This window comes from Telmatherina bonti, assembly GCF_933228915.1.
Source record: "Telmatherina bonti genome assembly, chromosome: 2".
Taxonomy (NCBI): domain Eukaryota; kingdom Metazoa; phylum Chordata; class Actinopteri; order Atheriniformes; family Telmatherinidae; genus Telmatherina; species Telmatherina bonti.
The window spans coordinates 16,854,417-16,876,136 of record NC_136620.1 but is presented as its reverse complement, the minus strand read 5'-3'; the positions used below and the strand labels follow the sequence as shown (position 1 = coordinate 16,876,136).

At 36.2% G+C, this 21,720-nt stretch overlaps 1 protein-coding gene across 1 annotated transcript in view; it reads left to right on the top strand.

The window, feature by feature from the left end:
* pot1 (protection of telomeres 1 homolog) overlaps positions 1-21,720 on the top strand; it is a gene marked incomplete at both ends in the record, with an annotated part of 54,484 nt that overhangs the window by 15,750 nt on the left and 17,014 nt on the right. The window contains 6 exons of the mRNA XM_079256527.1: positions 678-785; positions 3,608-3,682; positions 6,674-6,800; positions 6,904-7,034; positions 7,121-7,417; positions 11,623-11,778. Of these exons, the coding sequence (XP_079112653.1) occupies positions 678-785; positions 3,608-3,682; positions 6,674-6,800; positions 6,904-7,034; positions 7,121-7,417; positions 11,623-11,778 (894 nt within the window). The remainder of the gene's footprint in view (positions 1-677; positions 786-3,607; positions 3,683-6,673; positions 6,801-6,903; positions 7,035-7,120; positions 7,418-11,622; positions 11,779-21,720) is intronic.

Sequence of the window (21,720 nt, the reverse complement as noted above, 5' to 3'; positions counted from 1 at the left end):
CCAGGAGTTCAATCTAAAAATGTTTCATGTATCAGAACTCATGGATGGCAGTTCACTTTAGCTTTGCACATCTGGGAAGCCCAGACAACTCCAGTGCAAGTGGATGCGGCAGCTTACTGTGACACTCAGTCCACTCTCATACTGACATGTCTGCATCTTAGACGCAGCTTCTGTGATGTTGTTGACAGAGTTCAATCTGTTTGTACCACAGACAGTCACAGTGAATACTTTTTGGGATAATCCTCCTTAACAACATCTCACTGTGTTTTTGCTGTTCATACAGCAGTGACTTGATGGAAGTCAAAGCCTTGTAAAGCTTGGTAAAGGCAGGAAGTCATGATGTTGCACTCAGCTGTAGATCAGAGGTTGAGTCAAGCAGTATGCGTGTGTATAACATGATTATAAAGACTTGCTGCTATCCTTTTGTCAGTCAGGAGTGGAGGAATGAAATGTGTCTTGAGGGCAGCTGACAGGACAAACAAAAACAGTCTTTTCACACCAGCTTATCATCTGTGGCTTGTTATGACATCTTGCTTAAGGTCTTGGAGAATCCAGCATCTGCCACCTCAATCTGTCCTCCTTCATGGTTGAAGGATACATAATTATCTCTCTTCTCGATCTGTTCTGATGCCTCATTCCCTTATTTGTGTTTGTTTATCTGTTTTTTTTTCTTGCAGGATGTTGTGGTAGCCTCTGGCTTCACTGTAGGCAAGTCTCCAACAGCTAATAAGGACAAGCTTCACCCCTGTAACCTGCTGCTGTCAGGAGATGATGCATGCATCTATGTAAGGACTTTTTACATTTAAAATATTTGTAATGTTGTAATCCAGCTTTGTAGTTCTCAAACTGTTACGCATACTATCCACAGTACTCATTCTCCCTCTAGTGGTACGCTAAAAGTTTTCTGATATGACACCAATTTACAGATTACACAGAGTTTAATATGTACACTGGAAGGATGACTATTTAAATATTGTTGCATTATCAAATGAAAATGATCTGGTTTTCCAAAGTATCATGTCATGTGATCCATCATACCTGCATGTTCACAGATCCAAGGCTAATGTGTCTGCCCTTTCCCCTCATCTAACCTGTAAACAGTGAGCCTCTGCGAGAAGCCTTTCACTTGCTGTTATTAAAAAAAGAACAAAAAACAATTGGAGTATAATCTGAAAATGAAGCTAATATCACTTTAATCAGGTCTCTTGACTGTTTTTTTTTTTTTTTTAAATTTAATTGACTCAATTATAGCATCAAATAAAAACAACAAAAAAAAGCAAACAGAAATAAAGGATTACAAAACAAGGGGAGAGTGAGGAAAAAAAGAATACAGTTTATGAACTGTGAGAACAAGCTTTGAGTTTTAATATGCAGTTAGAAATATATTGACAATACATGTTCACTTAATCGTAAATATATATTATAAATAATTATTATGTATTTGCAATTTATTAATTTATAATATACATAATATTATGTATATTATGTATGCCTATTTATCTTATATCATATGTCATTATAGTGTCATGATCTCATTATATCTCATATGGTCTTTTCTGTGTGAACATAAAGCAAGAATCCTTCTCATTGGTTCGATACCAGTTACTCCTCCTAATATGTTGCTGCTTGTCATTTCTGAGTAACCAGATAATTTTTCCAAATGAATGACATTGTATACATAATGTCCTCATGTTTCATATTGTTCATGTGTGAGAAGGACTAGAGATCATCATTCAGGGGTCTGTCATCAGCATGATAGAATCACTTTCAGAGCACAGTTGTAAACATCTACTTAGAGCACTGTAGTTAGTTTCACTGGAAAGTTCCGATCTGAAAACGAGGTTTAATACATTTTAATAAATCATAGTTTGCTACATGCTTTATCGTTTGAATAATAAAATAATATTTTAATTGTGCTAAAATGCTAAAGTAGGAAGGGTTGAACAGATGATTTTTTTCTTTCAATATATTTGTTATTTTTGTCATTTTAATAAATGTACAAAAGTTGCTCGGGGGTTTTATTGTTATAAATAAACATAGATGTGTATTTTTCCCATAAGGAAAATTTCTTAGGAACAGCACCCGTCAGAGGTAACACTCATAACATATATACATTTATGTATGTCTGTATGTATATATAACATATATAATGTGTATGTGTACATATGTATGTATATATGTGTGTGTGTGTGTGTATATATATATATATGTGTGTGTGTGTGTGTGTGTGTGTGTGTGTGTGTGTGTGTGTATATATATATATATATATATGTGTGTGTGTGTGTGTGTATGTGTATGTATGTATATGTATGTATATATATAATGGAAAATTGTAGATCTTTTCTACTAAATTTTAACGTTAGTAAAGAAGGGTTTACTTGGAGGGCCTTAAATCTTCTTAAGTAATATGAAATATATTTTTAAAAAAAATTGTGGACCACTGATCCACGAGCTCATCATGTTGAAATCAAATGGATCAACATTCGCCCTCCAAGTTGCCAACTTTGGCTAACAGCAGTTGCACAGTGCTGCTCATACTCTGTCTGAGCTACTGTGTGACAGCTTCGTTATCTCTGTGTATTTGTATGTGTGTAAATTATGTCTGTAGGGTGCAAAAGTTTGTTAGAGCGTGAAAAATTCTGTGTGAGCTATAAACTGAACATGACTCATCTTTGTCCATGTCTCAGTCTGTGCCATTGTCAGAAAAAAACAACAGGACCACCTGGAGACATGTCTCGGTTTTCTGCTCCTATTCTCATGTTTTGTATGCAGACTTGAGGATAACACAGTTACAGCTATACAGCTTATTTCAGGCATTTTTTGAAACAGCACATTTTTGGAACAAAAATAAAAAAGTAAGCAAACAGAAGACAGAAGATTCCAAAACATTTTTGTCAGCAATAACATTCAGACACTGAAAATTCACAGAAAGCATAAACTATAATTTCGCCTAAACAGGACCAGCTGAATAAATAATCTTGGTGTCCATTCTGCAAAAATCTTTTTAAAAGGAAGTTGTGTCTCCTGGGATTTCGCTATCGAAAACATCTTGGGAAGGAAAATGCAACCTAAGGGTGGACTGAGAATGCATTTCACACTGGCTGATGTGTCCCAGCTACACATTTGCAATCGTATCTGCCGTAACATCAGTAGCTGTTGTCGCAACCAACTTCCTGTAAGATCAAGCTGCAAAGAGGAAACACCAAACCCACATACAGGGCAGTCATTTGTCTAGCTCATCTGTACAGTACGTTATATATACTAGAAAATTCAAAGTGTTTTAAACAAAACATGACAAGCATTTCAAATGGTGCATTAACAAGTAGAAAAGGTAACAGCTAATAGTAAAATAAAAATAGAAGAAAAAATCTGAAGAAAATCATAAAATAAAATTTTAAAAACCAAGATAAGTTAAATGTTACTGTGCAGATTTCATGTAGAAGCGCATGAGAAAAATGTTTTTGATCCAGATTTAGTCCACATTTATATAATATGTATATTTATATAATATGTATGTGTGTGTATATATATATATATGTATATGTGTGTGTGTGTGTGTATATATATATATATATGTGTATATATGATATACTATATTTTCTTTCAGGTGTTTCGCCAGCAACCTCCTCCTGATCCTGGTGCTGGGCTGTCAAACAAGAGGAGCTCCACTCTCCCGGCCGAGGTGAGATTTTGGGAATGAAAAAAGATTTTGGGAATCAAAAAATAATTTTTGAGATGTTTCTGGCCTGAAAAACTGATACAAGGAGAGCAGCAATAAGTTTTTGTAGATCTTATCTAACTGGCTGCCAAATACGCCTGTTATTGTCTTTTGCACTTTCTTTATTTGGAAAGCTAATCTAGCCAGGTACAATCGTCAAAATGTGCATGCAGAGCGCACCAAACACGTTGTGAAAGCGCTATGAGTGCACATCCTGAAGACGCCCGATGCACGCACACAGCAAAACCAGCCCTCAACATCTACGACACTCCATGGTCCAGAAAGTTGAACCGAAATGCTCTAAAACGTCTGTGGCACGGGGCTCCCTGCTATAGCTAGCAGCCAATGAGTTAATAAAAGCTTCATTGTCATTGTATCAATAGGACAACACAACAAAATTTAGTTGGTAGTCAGGGAAGAAACAGATAAAGACAAAGTTTTAAAGTACAAAATGTATAAAAATATTAATAAGAGAAGGACTAACTAATTGTATAATAACAATACTAATCGTTTGGGCTGTGATAATATGCCTTAGTCCCAGTTTGGGTTGATTCCGATTTTTTGGGTGCTGATTCGTTTTAAATTGTGATTCTCACATTTCCTTTATATTGCTGATTTTTCACTAAAAACAAAAAAAAATGTACAAACGTTTTTTTGCTTGTTTTTTTTTATTTCAATTAGGAAAAATAACATAGTATCCAGACCATCATTCTGCTGCTGTAATTCCCAGGAAGACAAGTAAAAAGATCTATAAAAACAATAAAAATTACAAAAATTTTAAAATAATTTTTTTTTTTTTTTTTTTTTTAAAGGCCATTTTTAAACAAAAAAAAAAAAAAAATCAATTTTAAAATTGTGAAGCAAAAAAATCCAGATATTCAATTTCTATTTGATTTCCCACACCTACAAATCATATGATAAATAGTTATGACAGTATATACATACAATGTTATATATGAATCATACAATGCAAGCAGTCAGTCACAGTATACAATCAGACAACATTTTTAACCTTTTTTTGAGTCAAGGTACATCATTTTCATTGAAAAAAAAAAATATCAGGGAACACCACAAACCAAAAATGTTGAAAAAATAATCTCTGAAGCCTGTATTAACAGTATGAAGTTGTTCTTGTCGAAATATGTTGAATAAGAATCAAATCAAGAGGCCTTTTATGATCGTTTATATTTCTGCTCATTCAGTATGAAACCTGGGTTTGTTTTTCCATGGCACACCTGGCGATCTCTCAAGGCATGTTTGTGTGTCACGGCACAGTGGTGGAAAAACGCTGCAATATGGAACGATTAATGCGACTTCGGTCTAAATAAATCCATCCACTTGCAGAGAAGATGTCTTTGCAGCCTGACCGCAGACTGAGAAATGAAACTGCTTAAAGGCTTTGAACAAAAGAAAATGTAGAGGCATAGTTTAAATTTTTCTTTTCCAAAGCTGATTTAGGGTTTTTTTTTTTTTTTTATCATTATTGCAAAATATTAGAGAATGTTTTCCTCCCATTCTCTCCATATAATCATTAGTTCATTTTAAGGTGGTTCTGATCTGTTTGTTGAGGGAGACATAGGACTTTTGGAAACTTTACTGCTCTGTGTCTTTAGCAGCTAAATGATAGATGAAACTGTTGATGAAATAGTCAATGAGATTGAGAAGCTCTCCATGCTTCCGGTTCACTGCAGTCTGCAAATACTAACATGAATGTCTGCCTTGTTGTGCTCATGACATTACGCACTAATGTGATGATGAATGTGATGATTAACAACAAATGTGGGGAAAAATCTTTTTTTCTCAAACTGTCAAAACTTGCACAGCATACACAATGTGAGCACAGATGGGTCAGACTGAAACACTCTACTCACACCAGCTTTCAGATCATAGATTGGATTTATTCATTTATGGATTTATCAAACATCAGACAGCTGCTATCATGTGCACTGTTTAACTATTTTTTATGTCATTGTGAGTAACTCTCCATAGAACTTCCTTAATTCTCCACTGGCTAGATGCATGAATGTTACTTAAACACACCCTTTCTTTAACGCAAACTGGTATTTATTAAGAAAAAAATGGAATGACAGTGCATGACTGCTCAGAATTATATATAAATAGTTTTATAACAGTTTAAATGTTCAGTCTGTAACAAGCACTCAGATCAATGAGCAGAAACATCATTTGCTTTACTAAAATCTATCTTTTGATTACTATTTAATAGCTTTGGTAAATTAATTCTGGTGCTTTTATGACCTTAAAATGATTTGTATTTATTTGTGCAGGCGTACCTTCTGCAGTGAATTACTGCTATAAAAGGCACTTAGAATATGACAGCGGTTCAGAGGGTGGTGGAGAAATCACTGGTTGTGGATGCCGTTCTAACAGAAGGTTTAGGTGCATATTAGGAAAAAGATAAGCTTTTTGAGCAGTAAACAACATTATTTAACTGATAAAAACCACTGATACTGTTAAACTTTATACATTAACATAAATTCTTTAATACAGTCTTTAATTTCTTTAAAAACCAGGGTAAAACCAGTTTTTTTTTTTTTTTTTTATCCATGATGGAGAGAGTTTTCATGTGAACTCATTTGAGAATGTTAATTCCGAATTATTTAATTCTGAATTAGTAATACCGAATTATTCATTCCGAATTAAATCATGTAACCGTAACCATTGTGAGCGTGAATGGTTGTTTGTCCCCCTGTGTTTGCCCTGTGATGGACTGGTGACCTCACTAGGGTGTACCCTGCCTATTGCCTGATAACTGCTGGCACAGACTCCAGCTTCCTCATGACCCTTAACTGGACTAAGCGGTAGCAATAGCAAATGAAAATACTAAATGGATATGTTATCTTAAGCTAATTATTGAATGCAACTCTGCTGTTTTTATGCAGCATTTCACAAAAGCCCAACATTCTTGATTTAAAACCAGTTTAATCTCATTTTCAGGTTTCCAGGGTACCTAAGGCTCCAAAATACACATATGTGCGACTAGATGATCTGAAACCTGGATCTGTTGTCAGTGTGTATGGTGTGGTGGTGTTCTTCAAACAGCCCTTCAAGAGTCGTGGCACAGGTCAGTCAGGACCTCAGAGCAGCTACAGCTGAGTTTTTCAAACCTACCTGTTGGTTGTTAGCATGAAACATGTTTAGTCATAAACAGGTTTTTCTCTGTACAGATTTCTGCGTCAGCCTGAAGATCACCGATCAGTCCAACCAAAGAGTTGGCTGCACCATCTTCCTTGACAAGCTGGAGAAACATCCCAAAATCTTTCAGATTGGAGACATCATCCGCTTGCAGAAAGTCAAGGTCCAGAGTCGCCAGTATAATGAAACAAGAGTGTAATAAGATTATTTATGATGAAGGTGGATAACTAATCCAGCATCTCTGCATAGGTTCACTTATTCAACAATGCCGTGATGCTGGTAAACACATTTGGATTCTCTGTGGTGACATTTGACGGAGCCGTGGACAGTGTCATGGAACCGCGGACATCCAGCAAGTCATTCCAGTTTGGCGAGGACGACCGACAGATGGTGGAGGAGCTGCGATCCTGGGCCGCCAGCCAGGCTGTCCTTCCTCCGGTTTCAGCCTCGGTCCCCCTGTCTGCCGTTCAACCCAAAGAGTATTTCAACCTGACCTGCCAGCTGCTGGCCAAAGCTCCGATCGACACTACGTGCACCCTGCTCAGGGTAAGAAAGCTGAAAAAACACACACAAAAAAAAAACAGGTTTTACTGGTGGAAATCCAACTCATTGCAGATGTGTGACAGATGTAATTCATGGATTTCCTTTCTTATAATTAAGTAATAAGTTAGAACACTTATATCAGTTATAACACGTGAGTAGCAGTGGTGGTGTCAGTGATGTTGATAAAGACAAAAGTCTTCAAACAGTGCCATTGCCGGCTACGTTGACAAGCAGCCCAGAGAAAAGTTTCAGACTAACAGAATATTTCCATGGCTTCAACTTAACAGTGGTGACATAAACATCACAATTTAATGTCTGATTTTACCATCAAAAGGCAGATTCAGACTAAAGACTTTAAGTTTTGAAACACAGAGCGAACCAACCTGTCTGACATCAACAGGAGGGAAAAAAACACAGACTGTATCTCACAGGAATGCAGTCTTTAGTCATGGTGATGGATTATAGAATGAGATCATTGACTTATGGCCACTTCTTGGTTAAAAGTATATATTTATGAGAAATAATACTTAAATGTGATTAAATTTTAAGGCTAAGATTTTGAAAAAAGAATTTCAGGACTTGCGCGATATCACTTTGATGCAGCGACACTATTTGATAAATTTCATGAAGCAAACAAAGTGTGCCACAGCAGAGCGTTTAGGAGTGCAGTTTCAGAAAAGCACATTACATTATAAAAAATATTTACATGCTTGTTGGGTATTAAATTAAGATGCTTTGTTTTTTTTTATCAGACATTTGTATTTATTGGCTGTTGTACTAAACTCCAAAAATAATTTATTTTTATTTAATATTATTTAAAGGTTAATTTATTTATTAATTATTCGGTTATTGCTTGTTATTGTTCAAGCCACCTCAAGTGTTAAATGGAAATAAAGTCGATAAGAAGCTGAAATGGCATCCTGTAACAATTTCTTTACTCTTTTATTTTTATTGCATTGAAATAACGTATCAGAGCTCGTTTTAGGCTGATAATTAAAATCTAATGACTTGGACTTGTGGGCAACAAAACCTGGTCTCATCTTCCAGAGAGCAAGCACTTTTTGCCCTTTTCTTTTTACCCGTGTTTATCTGTTTATCAGCAACTACTGGCAGATTTTTTTTATTATTTGTAATATAAATAATTTTTTCTTGGTGTAACTTTGATTCCATTTAATTTTGGGAGTGATCTGAAAGGAATAGTGGAATATGGATAAAAATGAGTTCTTTCGCATTGGTTTACATTCTCTGGCTGCTTTTGCAGTCTGATATGTTCTATCCAGGCCTGATTCCAAAACAGCTATATCATAGTCTTGACTTCCTTTTATAGAGACGTGGATACCAGAAAGCTGGACAGCCTTAAGCTTTAATCACGGTAGAACTTCACATTAAATTTTCTCACACTGTCAATGTCTGATGAGAAATGATGAACGGACTTGCTTAAATCAGTGACAGATTTCTTTATAAAACCTTCATGGCTTGCCTTTAAATGGTTTAAATTGTATAAAGTTGGTTTAACACTAGCTTTTCCAGCAAGGAATGAAAGTGTAATTAATGTCAGGATTTAATTTAAGCTGTAGGATTTAATTTAACCCAATCACACTCCACATGCTAATTGTAACTAATGTCGGACCCAAGGGCGAGGTTTACCTTTAGTGTGAAAGAGTTCCAGCTAATTAGGAACCAACCACAGTTTTGTGATGTTTTCCTAAAATATATTATCAGCTAGTTATTAGATTTACCAGTTCAGGAGGATCTGTTCTCTTCTATGAGTATGAGTCTTTTGGTTAAAACTGTCCCAAAAAGCAAAGCAGTCCTAAGAGGTTGTGGAAGGTTTTGCATTTCTCTTGAGACCTCAAATAAGATCATATCTGTGTCTCTCTGATAGACCGCTGCGTACATGACCAAAATGAGTGCAAAAGTGTTAACTTCAGCTGATTTACATTGATCACACATTGGAGATACAACAGGGTGAAATTTGTGTGAGGAAACCTTGGCATAATAGAAGCTAGAACTGGATAAGTGCTGTTTTGATCTGTGGGAGTTTTTTTGTTTTTATTTACATCCCCAGACAAAGTTTAAACCGATTCAAGTTTTTGGAAAAAATCTGTAGGAATAATTGTTGATAAACTTTGACAGCATGCAATCTACCCAGCATAGAATGTGGTCAGGTCTTCCAAAACTCGATGCACCTCTAAAGTTTATCAGTTTGAACAATGAATTATTTGTTCTTTTATATTTTCATCCCATGATCCGATATGTAAGTATCAACAACTTGAGTAGGGCTTTGAATCATTGTCCTACTTTCTCCTATAAATACAAACTCTTTTTCTTTGGCCAGTTTATGTTATAACCAGGTATTTTGCCAAATGAGTGTACATATTTTAAGAGATGTGGTATTCCTATTTCTGGATCAGTGAGTGTAAGAAGTAGATTATTAAAACATTTGGATGAGCTAACTGGGAATAATTTGATATTGGGATGCATCCCTAATTCAGTAGCTAGAGTTTTTAATTATTTTTAGGGTTTATAGGATATATTAAAAAAAATAAAGGGGAAAGATAATCTCCGTCTTATTCCACGATGCTATTCAGAATTACTTGATATCATATTATTCGTTATGACATGATTTTGTTTTTGATAAATCATTTTAATCCATTTTTAAAAAAATATATTTATCCCCAAAGCCAAATAATTTGAGAATATGAAATATATAAGCCCCTTCTATGAAATCAAAGGCTTTTTCAACATCCAGTGTCAAAACCGCTTCCTTATAGTTTTCTGTGCAGTAAGAATGTAAAAGATGCATTTGTCTGCAGAAGGCATGAATGATTTCTGTTCTAGTTTTGGTATTTCACATATAAGAGCTTCACATATATATATATATATATATATATATATATATATATACATATATAAAAGAGTTGTGTAACTTTGTTGTCTTGATGGAAAACTATTTCGCTGTCAATTTCCTTTGTTCCTGGTTTTGAAAAGCAAGTTTGACCTTTGAAAACCTTTCCTTTCTTTCTTTCTTTCCTATCTTTTCTACTTTCTTTTTATTCTTGTTGAAGTTGTGGTAAATCCTTTGCTGGCATCCGTTGGAAGGAGGTCTGGTGTGTTTTATCTCGGTACAGTACAGTTTTACCTGGCACCTCTGCTTTAGTGCCAGTGAGGCTGATAGAGGAGATACATGTAAACAGGATTTGGCAGACTGCTGCCAATCACCATTCATGTTTCAGAAAGAACTCTCAGCCATGTTATACAACACATTGTCCAGTATCTTCAGTCCCTCCAGCATCTCTGTCATACACACATAAAGATCCTAGTATAGATTCCGTGGCACTTCACAAATCCTCCTGGTGGATTTTAGGGTGTTTTAGAACTGATAGCATGCATAACTTCTTTACTAGGCTGTCTGTCCCCAGAGCTTCTTACCAGCTCCTCTTCCCAACAAAATCTTGTAAAAGAAAATCCACATAACTACAGAGGAAGTTATTATGTGTATGCTTTTTATGCAGCTGAAAATGACAAAATAGAGAAATAAAAATTTGGAGGGTTAACTTTTACTGTTGAAGGTTTATGATAGGGTATTTTTCATTTGGTTCCTATACACACATTTATATATGTAGATAGATGGATATATACATATATGTATAAAGATATAGATATATAGAGAGATAGAAAGAGAAAGAATGCAGTGGATAGGGTTAGATGGAAGCAGATGATTCGCTGTGGTGACACCTGAAGGGAAAAGCCTAAAGGACAGAAGAAGAAGAGATGTAGATATATGATGGGGTGGGGTCTGTGGCTGTGACTGCTCAGTGTAATTGTTGTACCAGGAAATTGTGGCCCAATGAACGTTTCACAAGGTTTTAAAAAGTGCAAACTGATTAAATGTGGTAAAGTTTCTAATGCGTTAAATTTTTTGTAATTGTCAGTAATTCATTAAACCCCCCCCCCACCCCCTCCCATATACATAAACTGTGATTAAATGTGTTAATTCTTTTAATGCTTTAATTTCATTGTAATTATTTAATTACGTTTAAACAAGTCTTCTAAATTTGAAAAGAATAAAACATTTTCAAAGCCTGTCTTTATTCAGCCTCCATGTCAATACAATTAAAAGAAATCTTTTTTATCCCAGTCGTGAACCAAATACGCAAATGTCTCCGGCTTATCTACGGCTTGTGTCTTTTTTTTTTTTGTCCTAGGTGTGGGATGGGACCAGGTGTCCTCACACTTTGCTGAAAGTAATCGTTGAGCCAAATGTCACGGAAGGACCGTCCTCCTTTTCAAAGAGGAAAGAAGACATGATCGCCAATGTTCTCGTCTATGACAACCATGTGGAGTTTGCCCAACAGCTGAAGGTCAGAATTCCCCAAAGTCTCTGAGAGTTTGTCAACCATCTTATCGGCAACATTAGTGAGTCTAATTCCCATTGATGGAAATTTTGCGACAATGTACAAAGTTATCAATTCCAAAAAAAAGTTTAGACATTATAAAATTTAAATAAATAAAAACAATGCAATTATTTGCAAATCCCATTAACCACCATGTTGTTCCCAAAACAAATTGAAAAATTAAATTTTGCTATCAAATTAAAAATGAACAAATATTTTCTATGAGATGATAGAATTGATCCGATTCAGTGTCTGATATGTTGTTCATGGTCTATTGGGCACAAAATATGGGTTGATATTTGATTTGTTTTTATTTACATTTTACACAACATCCTAACTTTTTAGAATTGGTATTAAATGAAAATAATACCAGGTTTTTATGGAGAGAAATTTGTGTCTTTATTATTCAATCAAAAAAGTTAGATTTGAAACCAAAAATGATTTTTGAGAGCAAAAAAAAAAAAAGTGAGAATCAATTTTTTTTGTAGGGATAGAAACTAATTAGGTTCCAATTAAAAAAATATTTATATATTTGAGAAAGCATATTTCTCCAATTTCAATCAAAACTAGGGGGCAGAGGGTCGCAGGAGTGCGAGATGGAGTGTGTGTGTAAGTGACGGGATAGATGAGGGGTGTGTGTGTGTGTGTGTGGTTGGAGGGGATGGGGGGGGTCTTGATGCCCGGGGAGTGCAACTGGTGCTCTGAGGTAAGGCCTGGCTGCCACTCAGTGACAGTCTAGGAGTCTTGGCTCTCCATTGGCGTGGGCTGGACCCTCTGCCTGCGGGAGTGGGGTGGGGGGTAACGTTTGGGCTCTGGGGACCCTGGGGCCCATGCTCTGTCTGCTCTGAGAGGCACGTGCCTGTTCCCCCTGACAGTGGGGGACTCTTGCTGGGGCCAGAACTGCAAAGTGACCATAGTGAACTACTTTCCTCCCATTGTGGGTTTCCCACCTAATTGAACTCTGAATTCAGCGCTGAGTGTGCTCACACAGGTGTGCATGCTTTGGCCAGCGGATAGAAAGTGCAACCATGTACACATTAACAAACTGAAGCAGTTTTAAACCCTGTCGTGAAGAAAGTGCTCCACTTGGAGACACCTTGGTCTTGATATCAACTCTCTTAGTAGTCCTGCCTCAATACCCAATCTAACAGTACCTCAGTAAATTCGCTTCCTGTTTTCTGTTGCTTTTGCTTGTAGGATACTGGATCATTTTACATTTACATGTGTCTGAGCACAAATGTGAAGAAGCAATACTTAAAGCCAGCAGGTAAAAGTCAGAATGATGCACCACATGAAAATGTTTTTTGGAAGAATGCCTGTCATTTCATCTCTGTCTCACATCAAGTGAGTGTTTCTCCAACAGCAATGTTTGAGCAGGAATATTCCCCTAATTAGCAGGCTGCTTTGGCAAATTGTGTTATAGTCTGTGAAATCGACAGAGGCGTTCTGTGAGGTGGAACCCATTAAGAGAAAGTGAAGCCCATTATGATGAAAAGAAACTAAGAACAGGACTGAGGAGATGTGCTACAGTTTGTATGTTATCTCCTTTACATCTGATGCTTTCAGACATACTGGTAAAAATGTTTATTTAAAATGGGGAAAAGACAAACTGTGTCCACCTTCATCAGCAGAATTCTGCATGCTAACATAGTGAAGAGGCTAGTTTAGTCACTTATTTCCATTGTTTTCCTTCCAGGTGTTATTTTCTATATTGTGTTACTACGTGGCTTCACAGCAATAAACCCTTTTATCACTTTTCCATGTCAGTTAAAACTGATTACCACTAGACCGTACAGTTCTACAAATGAACTGACAGCCCATGCACACTGATGCCTGCAGATGTGGATAAGAAGTGCTTGCAAGGCCCCCTGCCAGCCTGTAAACTGTCCTATGTTGAGAAAACCATTAGAGACAGCTGAACCAATATTTGAAGTAAATGGTTACAGATGAATCCAGAGAAAGAATGTCAATCCTGTCTCTGTCCACCCCACAGTATCCCCACCCACATTATGATGAGCTGATTAGTATGTTTTTGTTTGGTTTTTTTCCTCATTAGTGGCAGTTTAAGTTTAGCTTTACACTTGAGTCGCCGTTACAGACTGAACTAGAGAATATAGACTCTCATTTTCTCGCAATTCTTCCTTCTTTGTCTTTTCTTGGCTATTTTTCCCTCCTTCTCACAGGGCAAGGAATATGGATGGACCTCCATTTAACTTTAAAACAAAAAAGTTGAATGATCCACGGTTGTCTTTGCTTGTTTTTCTTTGTACCCCTCAATAACACACGGGGATTCACAGCTAATCGCGGAAGGCTAACAAGTTTGTCCACTTTTGGCTACCGTATTCAAAGATGGCGATGCAACATGGAACCTTCTTTTGGTTATGCCCCCATTTCTGTATTTATAAGTATCTTATTGTAAGCTATGAGAACACTTTTATTTGGATGTGATTGTGATTTGACTTGGTTTAAAAAATAATATAATTATAGTAATACTTGATTTGGTCTGGTGCTGAACTGACCTACCTGCAATCCACACCATATACAACAGAAAACATCTGGAAGATGATGAAATGAAAATCCAGCTGAAAAGGTCCATGATTGTTGTGCAGCTAGAATCCTGGATCAGAGCAAAATGAGACAACGTTCCTCTCCTAAAACTCCAGCAACTGGTGTCCTCACTTCTCAGACATTTGCAGACAGCTGTTCAAAATGAGCAAATATTTTCCATGAAATGGTAAAGTGTCTCAGTTTAAATGTCTGATGTGATGTTTTATGTCTTATTGGGATAAAATATTGGTTAAGATTTCTAAATTGTATTCTGTTTTTTATTTATATTTGACATAGTGTCCCAATTCTTTTGGAATTGGGGTTCTAATTAAAGTCTTGTTAAGGTGCTAACAGACATTCCCATTTAAGAGTTTGAAGCTGAAATATTCCCTGTAATACAACTTTGAACAAAAGTTATCAACTAAAATGCTGCCATTATAGTTAGCTGGTATTACTACTTTAACATCAGGTTTGTTGTGATGCCGAGCACACAATTGTTGAACCTACAGTGTCAGATTTAACACCTAGCATAGACTCCAAGCTAATTGTTTACATTTGGGAATGTAATCAACTGTAGTTAATTGACAGCTATGCTGTTATTGATCTGATTTAACATTTTAATAGTTTTCCAGCCCCAATTCATTTATACAATTTTGAAATAATTTTTGAGCTACATATATCCAAAGAGAATTGATGGTTGTCTGTTTAGCTTATTGTCTTTTGCTTTTAAAGTATTTCAGTGTGGAATTCTTGGTTCATTGATCAAATGGAAAATCTAATGAGACTAAAAGCTGAAAGGACATAATCACAGTGAATACTTTGACAGGCACAATGCATTTGTTTCTATGTATCTGCAGGCTTGATGTAATCATCTCGGGTTAACTTGCATTTATACATTTTAGCCTTACTACACACTTTCTGTCAAAACCAACAATATGAGCGTAACCAGTGGTTGTTATGTTGGCAGTGTCCCAGTGATCCCCAGTTAAGTCAAACGGCTTCATCTCGTCATTTCATTTTTAGCGCTCACGGTCGACTAAGTGGACATTTCCATGTCATCGGATGATTTTGAGGGGTCATGCTCTAATGTGTAGCGGTCTTTTACTCCCACTGTTTTCTGTTTCATGAACACAGCTCTGAGGAAAATGAGGCTTCTTGTTTGCCTGCAGGCTCAAATTTCCTCCAAAAAAACCAACTGCGGCAGAAATGCTGCTTCTCCTGGCACTTGAGAAGCCAGCAAAGCATTCTTTTAACAGCTTAAAGTTCAGATCTGTGATCACACAAATGCTTTATAATACAACTCCCATCCCTGTTAAACTTCAGATGTACTGATCATTTATTTAGATAATAAAGATTTGGTCATGTGTGAGTGGGTGCAATGCCTAATCTGAAGAACTGAGTTCTTTTAATAGCCTTTTTTATCAACAAGTTTTTTTATCAACACCATCTGCTTTTTGGAACAGAACAAGGGATTTTAGTTCCTTAACAGTCTGGGTGATTCTTTGTTGCATTACTTTTTACTGCATAAAAACCAAATGTTTTCATTAAAGTTTACAGGTATAGACTACGGTCTGTCCACATCTTTACTTGGTTTGATTTTTACTGTGGAGCCTTGCTATTGTACTATGGCCAGAATGTGGTTCAGTTGAGACTTTCTGACATATGCAAGATATTTTCTGAATCGCAGCATGTGTTGCTGTAAAAAAAATAAATTTTGTGTTCGATCAGAAGCCACATACCATCATATTTTCTGCTTCCTGTCTGAAATGACATAACCAAAATGAATTAAGTTTATTCTTACAACTAAAAGGGCCGTATGTACAGTTTTGGTCTCAAAAGAAAGCTGTCAGAATACAGTATTTGTTACTTTTTCATAGTAAATTTACCTAGAGCTCATTACTTTCATTGAAAACCAGAGATTCGCAGCCCAGTTCAACCAGGAATTAGTAAGGTTTGGTGAGGGACTGTGCAAAAGTAGAAAGTTAAAAGGTGAACCTGAGCACTTTTGCAAACGGCTAAATAAAGGTATTACACAGGTAAATGTGTCGGGAAGCTATCAGCTGATGTTGATGGTGGACACCTCTATCGGTCAAAGGGCAGCCCCCAAATTTAACTAAAAAAAAACACCATGAGGATCTGTAAAGAAGTGAGGTCCAAGGTTGTATTTCATTGGAAGAGTGAATGCTTCACAATAAAACTTATTTAATTTCCATGGAAACTACCAGAAGCTTGATGATTTATTTAAAAGAAAGGCCCTCTGGGAGAATACATTGCCAGAGTTTATTTTAGCTGGAATTAAAATTTTGACCACAAAACAGAAAAAGTAAGTCATAATTTAGGATTTTGGCTTCTAACTGTCAGAATTGCACATTGACAACTCAAAAACGGCATCGTTGTCATATCAAGTCATTCATGTACGAAAAGCAAAACTATTCATCAGAAAAGGTCAAGACTTGTTTTCCATTTGTATAATCTAACTTTCAGCCAATGCCACCAAATTCTAAACATTGCACCATCAGCCCCACCCAAGTCACTCAATTCAATTCCAAACTTTCAATTAAAACTTTATTTATAAAACACTTTTCATGCTACCGACAGCACAAAGCACTTAACATGAAAAAACAATTTTCTGATTATTAAAATAAATTATTCACATGCCATTAATCAATTTAATGGCGTGTTTAAACACCCACCATATATTCTCCTTCACACATGCCATGCAAGTTGCACAAAATGATAAGATTGTAATTATTAATTACAAAAGTACATAAGTCAGGATCTTTGCTTCTCCTGTGGTGATGCCCTCTATGGCAGTGGGCTTGCCCTTGGTGTGAAAGGATCCCCAACATATCATTTCCTCGAGCCAGATGTTTGTTAATATTATACAGTTGTGCTCATATGTATTCATCCCCTTTCATTAAAGAAAAGGCTGAATTTACAACAGTCACTCAAATAACTGAAGACTTAAAAAATGGGAACAATAATTAAAAATTTGCAAAAATATAATTTAGTAATATAAGACACTGTTTTTTTTTTTAAATTTAACTGAGTTGAAGAAAGAAAAAAACAAACAAATTGGTCCTGGACAAATTAGAGCACTTTTCTGTTGAACAGTGGGACAAAATACCTGTCAACAGGTGCAGAAGTCTGACTGAGAGGAACAGAAAACACCTGACTGTAGCGGAAACATTAAAGGGTTGTTCAACAAAATATTAGTTTATAAGTGATGTAATATGTAATAAATTATTTTATTTGTTTGCTTAAAAAAAACCCAAAAACATTCTATTGAACCAGAATTAGAAAATAATGTAATGATTTTAATATTACTTTAGTCAATTTCATTTTATTTTACAGGCAGCAGTTTTTTTTCCTTCTTTAATGAAAGGGTATTAATAAATATGAGCACAACTGTGTGCTTGTTAATGCTTTGTTGAAATTAAATAAATAAAACTGCAAAGATTTGCCAACTGCCTCCAAAGAGAAATTTTTATGCAATGCAATGGGATTTCAGTCTGTGTAAAACTGGAACTGGAAGACCCTGTTTAACCCATGAAAAGCCCAACCGCAACAATGTTGGATCTCCATGTCATGTTGGTACTGCTCCTGCTTTTTATTTTCTCTTGGTCCGTGCACACCTGGGCATTTCGCTGCCTCCTAGAGGATTGGCATTTGCACTTCATTGTTTCTGGACCAATTTCCGTTTTCTTCTGACTGAAGGTAATTTTTATTCTGCTGTTGTGTAAATGCATTTTTTTCAAGCTATACCAAGAAAGAAGTTTTGTGTAGAAGCATTGTAGTGTAAACAGGGCCTAAGTGAAGGTTCCAGCACAAAGAGCCTGCCGTAGTCACAGCGTATATGTCTAGCTTTTAAAGCCCATTTCCTGCTATGCCATAAAGAGGCCAATGTGAAATGAACAGTTTCTTCTTCTCAGCATGGGCACAAGTTTTTTTTGGCCGCTTTATTGAGCATTGGCTGAACAAGAAGCAGAGGAAGCCCAAAGCAATCTTTTGATTTTTAAGGAATCTCTTTTTACCGAGCAGCCAAGCAGCACTAATACCATGAGACAGGGACGGCGGCATATTGGCTGTCAGGGGGTGGGCGGACGGTAGAGTGTTTAGTTTTCATACAGATCAAGTACTTACAGAAGACGCCATGGGCTGCTCTACTCTCTTTCCTCCCCCTCTATTTTTTTCTTTTTTCATAAGAAAATGGTTTGTTTGAGGGGAAGCTACAGGGAACCATTTTCTGTTAGACAAGCCTGTTTGTCTGTATTGTAGGCCAGTGCGGCGGCCCCTTTGCGCATGCAGCTGGATTAGAAATGCTCATTTTACCTATTCTGGTCTTAGCTGATTGACAGAAATAGTCAAGGGGCTTAAAGCTGCTCAGCAAGCTCTAATCTAACTGCTGTTTCTCCCACTGCTAGTTGCTATACCAACATTTGTAGTACTAATAGACCATAATGCTAATTTTCTCTCATCATAGGCTTTAATTTTCCTTCAGTAATATTTTCAAAGGTATTTTGTTCTAATGAAGTAATTAAACTCTTTTCTTTGCATGGGAAATAGAGAACATGTATCCCTCAATAATACCAACATTGTCCTGCGATACACGTGATAAATACATGATATAAGTTTTATAGGCTTTCATTAAATATATTATACACACTATTGCATTTTGACTTAGTTTTTATAAAATGATCACAGTTTACAACACAGGCTTTCTGCTACATCTTAATCACTGTGGTGCACCGCTATGGCAAAAAAAAGAAAAAAAGCTGATATGCCTTCAGCATTTTTTTCTATGTTACAAATGTAAATAATGCTGTATGAATGGATCCATATAAGCTAGGGGTGGGACTTTAATGTGTTAATTATGATTAATTACAGGAAAATGAACGAGTTAAAAAGTTTAACGCATTCAAATGCGTTATAGTTGCCAGTGCACAATTTCGTAATACACTAATTACACACCAAAGAACACAGTCCTCAGAACCGCCTGATTTATCCCGGTGAAATTAGTTTTATTGTGTGCATGTGGTTCTGAAAGTTCAGATAAATATGTAAAAAGTTGGTAGTAAGATCTAAAAATCTACTTTAGAGCCTGTCACGAGATTAATGCACAAGTAATGTGCTTTTTATTTATTTTTTTATTTTTTTTTATTTTTTTTTTTGTTGTTGTTCTTGTCAAGTCTAACAGCTGAGTTTTGTATCATCTGCAGCTGATTCATAGATTTTTGCAAGAGGCATGTGAAAAGGCTATTAAAGTTCATGAAGTGTGAAGAGCTAAAAACATGTGACATGACTGTCTGTGTCTTTGAACGATAGAACAGATTGTATTTTAGAAATATTTATTAGATGAAGAAAGTATGTTTGCAGAAGTTCTGTGATGTGCCACACAATGGTCAAAATAACTGCAGGATTCTTTGCAGATGGTTTAGGAAAGATGAGTGAAAAATAGAAAAACTGTGATTTGTAGGAATAGAAACTGTAACTGTCATCCACATGACGAGCCTCTGGGGGAATCTATCATTGGAAGCACTTCGACATTGGTTTAGTGATCATATGAGTCAAGTTGTTTAGACTTATTTGCTCCTTCTCTGAATGTTCGTTCATTATGATCACACTGGGGTTCTCAGATCGGCTACCGAGGATTTCATCTGTGCATACAGGAAGGTAGGCTAAGCTCGGTCAGATCGTAGTCCATATGGTACTGCTTATTTTTTTACCCTTCTGTTTGCCCTCTGGTATTTTTCCCACTCACTGAGCTTTTGTCACTCTTTCTGTTCTTCACACCTGTATACAAATGCATGTTGAACATCCTCTATAGCAGTAAGAAGACACAGAGCCAGCTGCCAAAGCACAAGAAGTTCTTGTGTCTTAGCTTCTAATCATCCAGTTTTCCAAAGACAAAATAAAACGAGTTTGCTCTAAATAAGAATATTAACTGTTAATTTACATTGTTGACTTTCAAGCTGGACTTCAATATTCTCAACAATAATTCTTATTTAACATCATGCATGAAGGAAAAGCTCCTTGAGTTTTGTCCAGGAAACCAAAAAAAAGGGAGACTTCTGTTTAATGCTGTCGCTGTAAATACTATATATTTACTAGGTTTATTATCTGTCCACCCATTCAGGAGACATTTAGAGGTGCGCATATAAATTTATATATATATATATGAGAAAGAGAGAGATCTAAAGGTTTAGATTTTCACAAACAGATTTCAAGATAGTTTTTTTTTCATACAGATCTAGAAAATGGACTTTTACATACAATTAGAAAGCCGTAGAGTTTCATAGCACATTCACAAATGATTCAGCCCTATTCAGATTTTCACCATTTCTTATGTTGCAGCTTCAGGCGAAATAACAAATTTTAAAAAAACTGAAAAGAAATACTGAGACATTACATTAACACCAGTATTCAGACTATTTGCTTAATACTAGAAATACTCTGATAGGCCCTTAGTGATATTGGAAATCAAGTTTTTGACACAGATTTAGAGACTTTCTACAGATCCTCTACAGACAAAAACTCTGTCAGGTTGGGAATGATGATGAACATCCATTTTCAAGTCTCTTAGAGGCCTGTACTACATCGCCGGATTTTCTCTTATAATGGTAACTTCAGGGTTAACCCTAGGCTTTCCGTAATACGACGCTGGTTTACTTCTTACTGGGGTAAATAGCCCTGGTAACTTTACGCTGAATTGCTAGCGTGCACCAGAGCAGGTTATGTTATGGATCAGGTATTAAAGTACCACCTGACCAATCAGTTTTTTTTTTTAAAATGCCATGACCATTTTCATGATGTTAGTGCGCTGGTTTCAAGAAGGGTGTTTGGAAGAGAAAGAGTTATTAGGGATATACGTAATTCTTTCAATTAAGAAATAACAGTCGTGTCATTGACTGCTGGAAATATGTTTTAATTGTTTTTTGTCTTTTTACCAAATTGGTTTGACCCCAGAAGGGTTTCATCTGAAATAATGAGCTTAAAAATGCTAACACATGGCATAACCATAAAGTTATAGAACAACTAGCTACTAAATTAATATGATATAATTTGCCAAACTTACGCAATAAGAGTCATCTATGTTCTGCCTACATTCCTCCCTGGCTGTTGCTACGGTAACAGTGTTGCTTTTGGCCTGGATGATGTGTTGAAATTCTTCATATTTCTGAATGTCTGCTCCTCCACGGTGAAGTAGCTCTGTTGCAGGGTTTCTCAATGTTCACGTTTGGTCACAGGCTGCAAACTCCACCCCTTTATGTAGGCGTGCACTGATCTTGAAGGGAAAAACATGGGTTTAAAATACAGACTGGATAACCAGCTTCGTAGTACCGCTTTTCCAGACCTTGAATG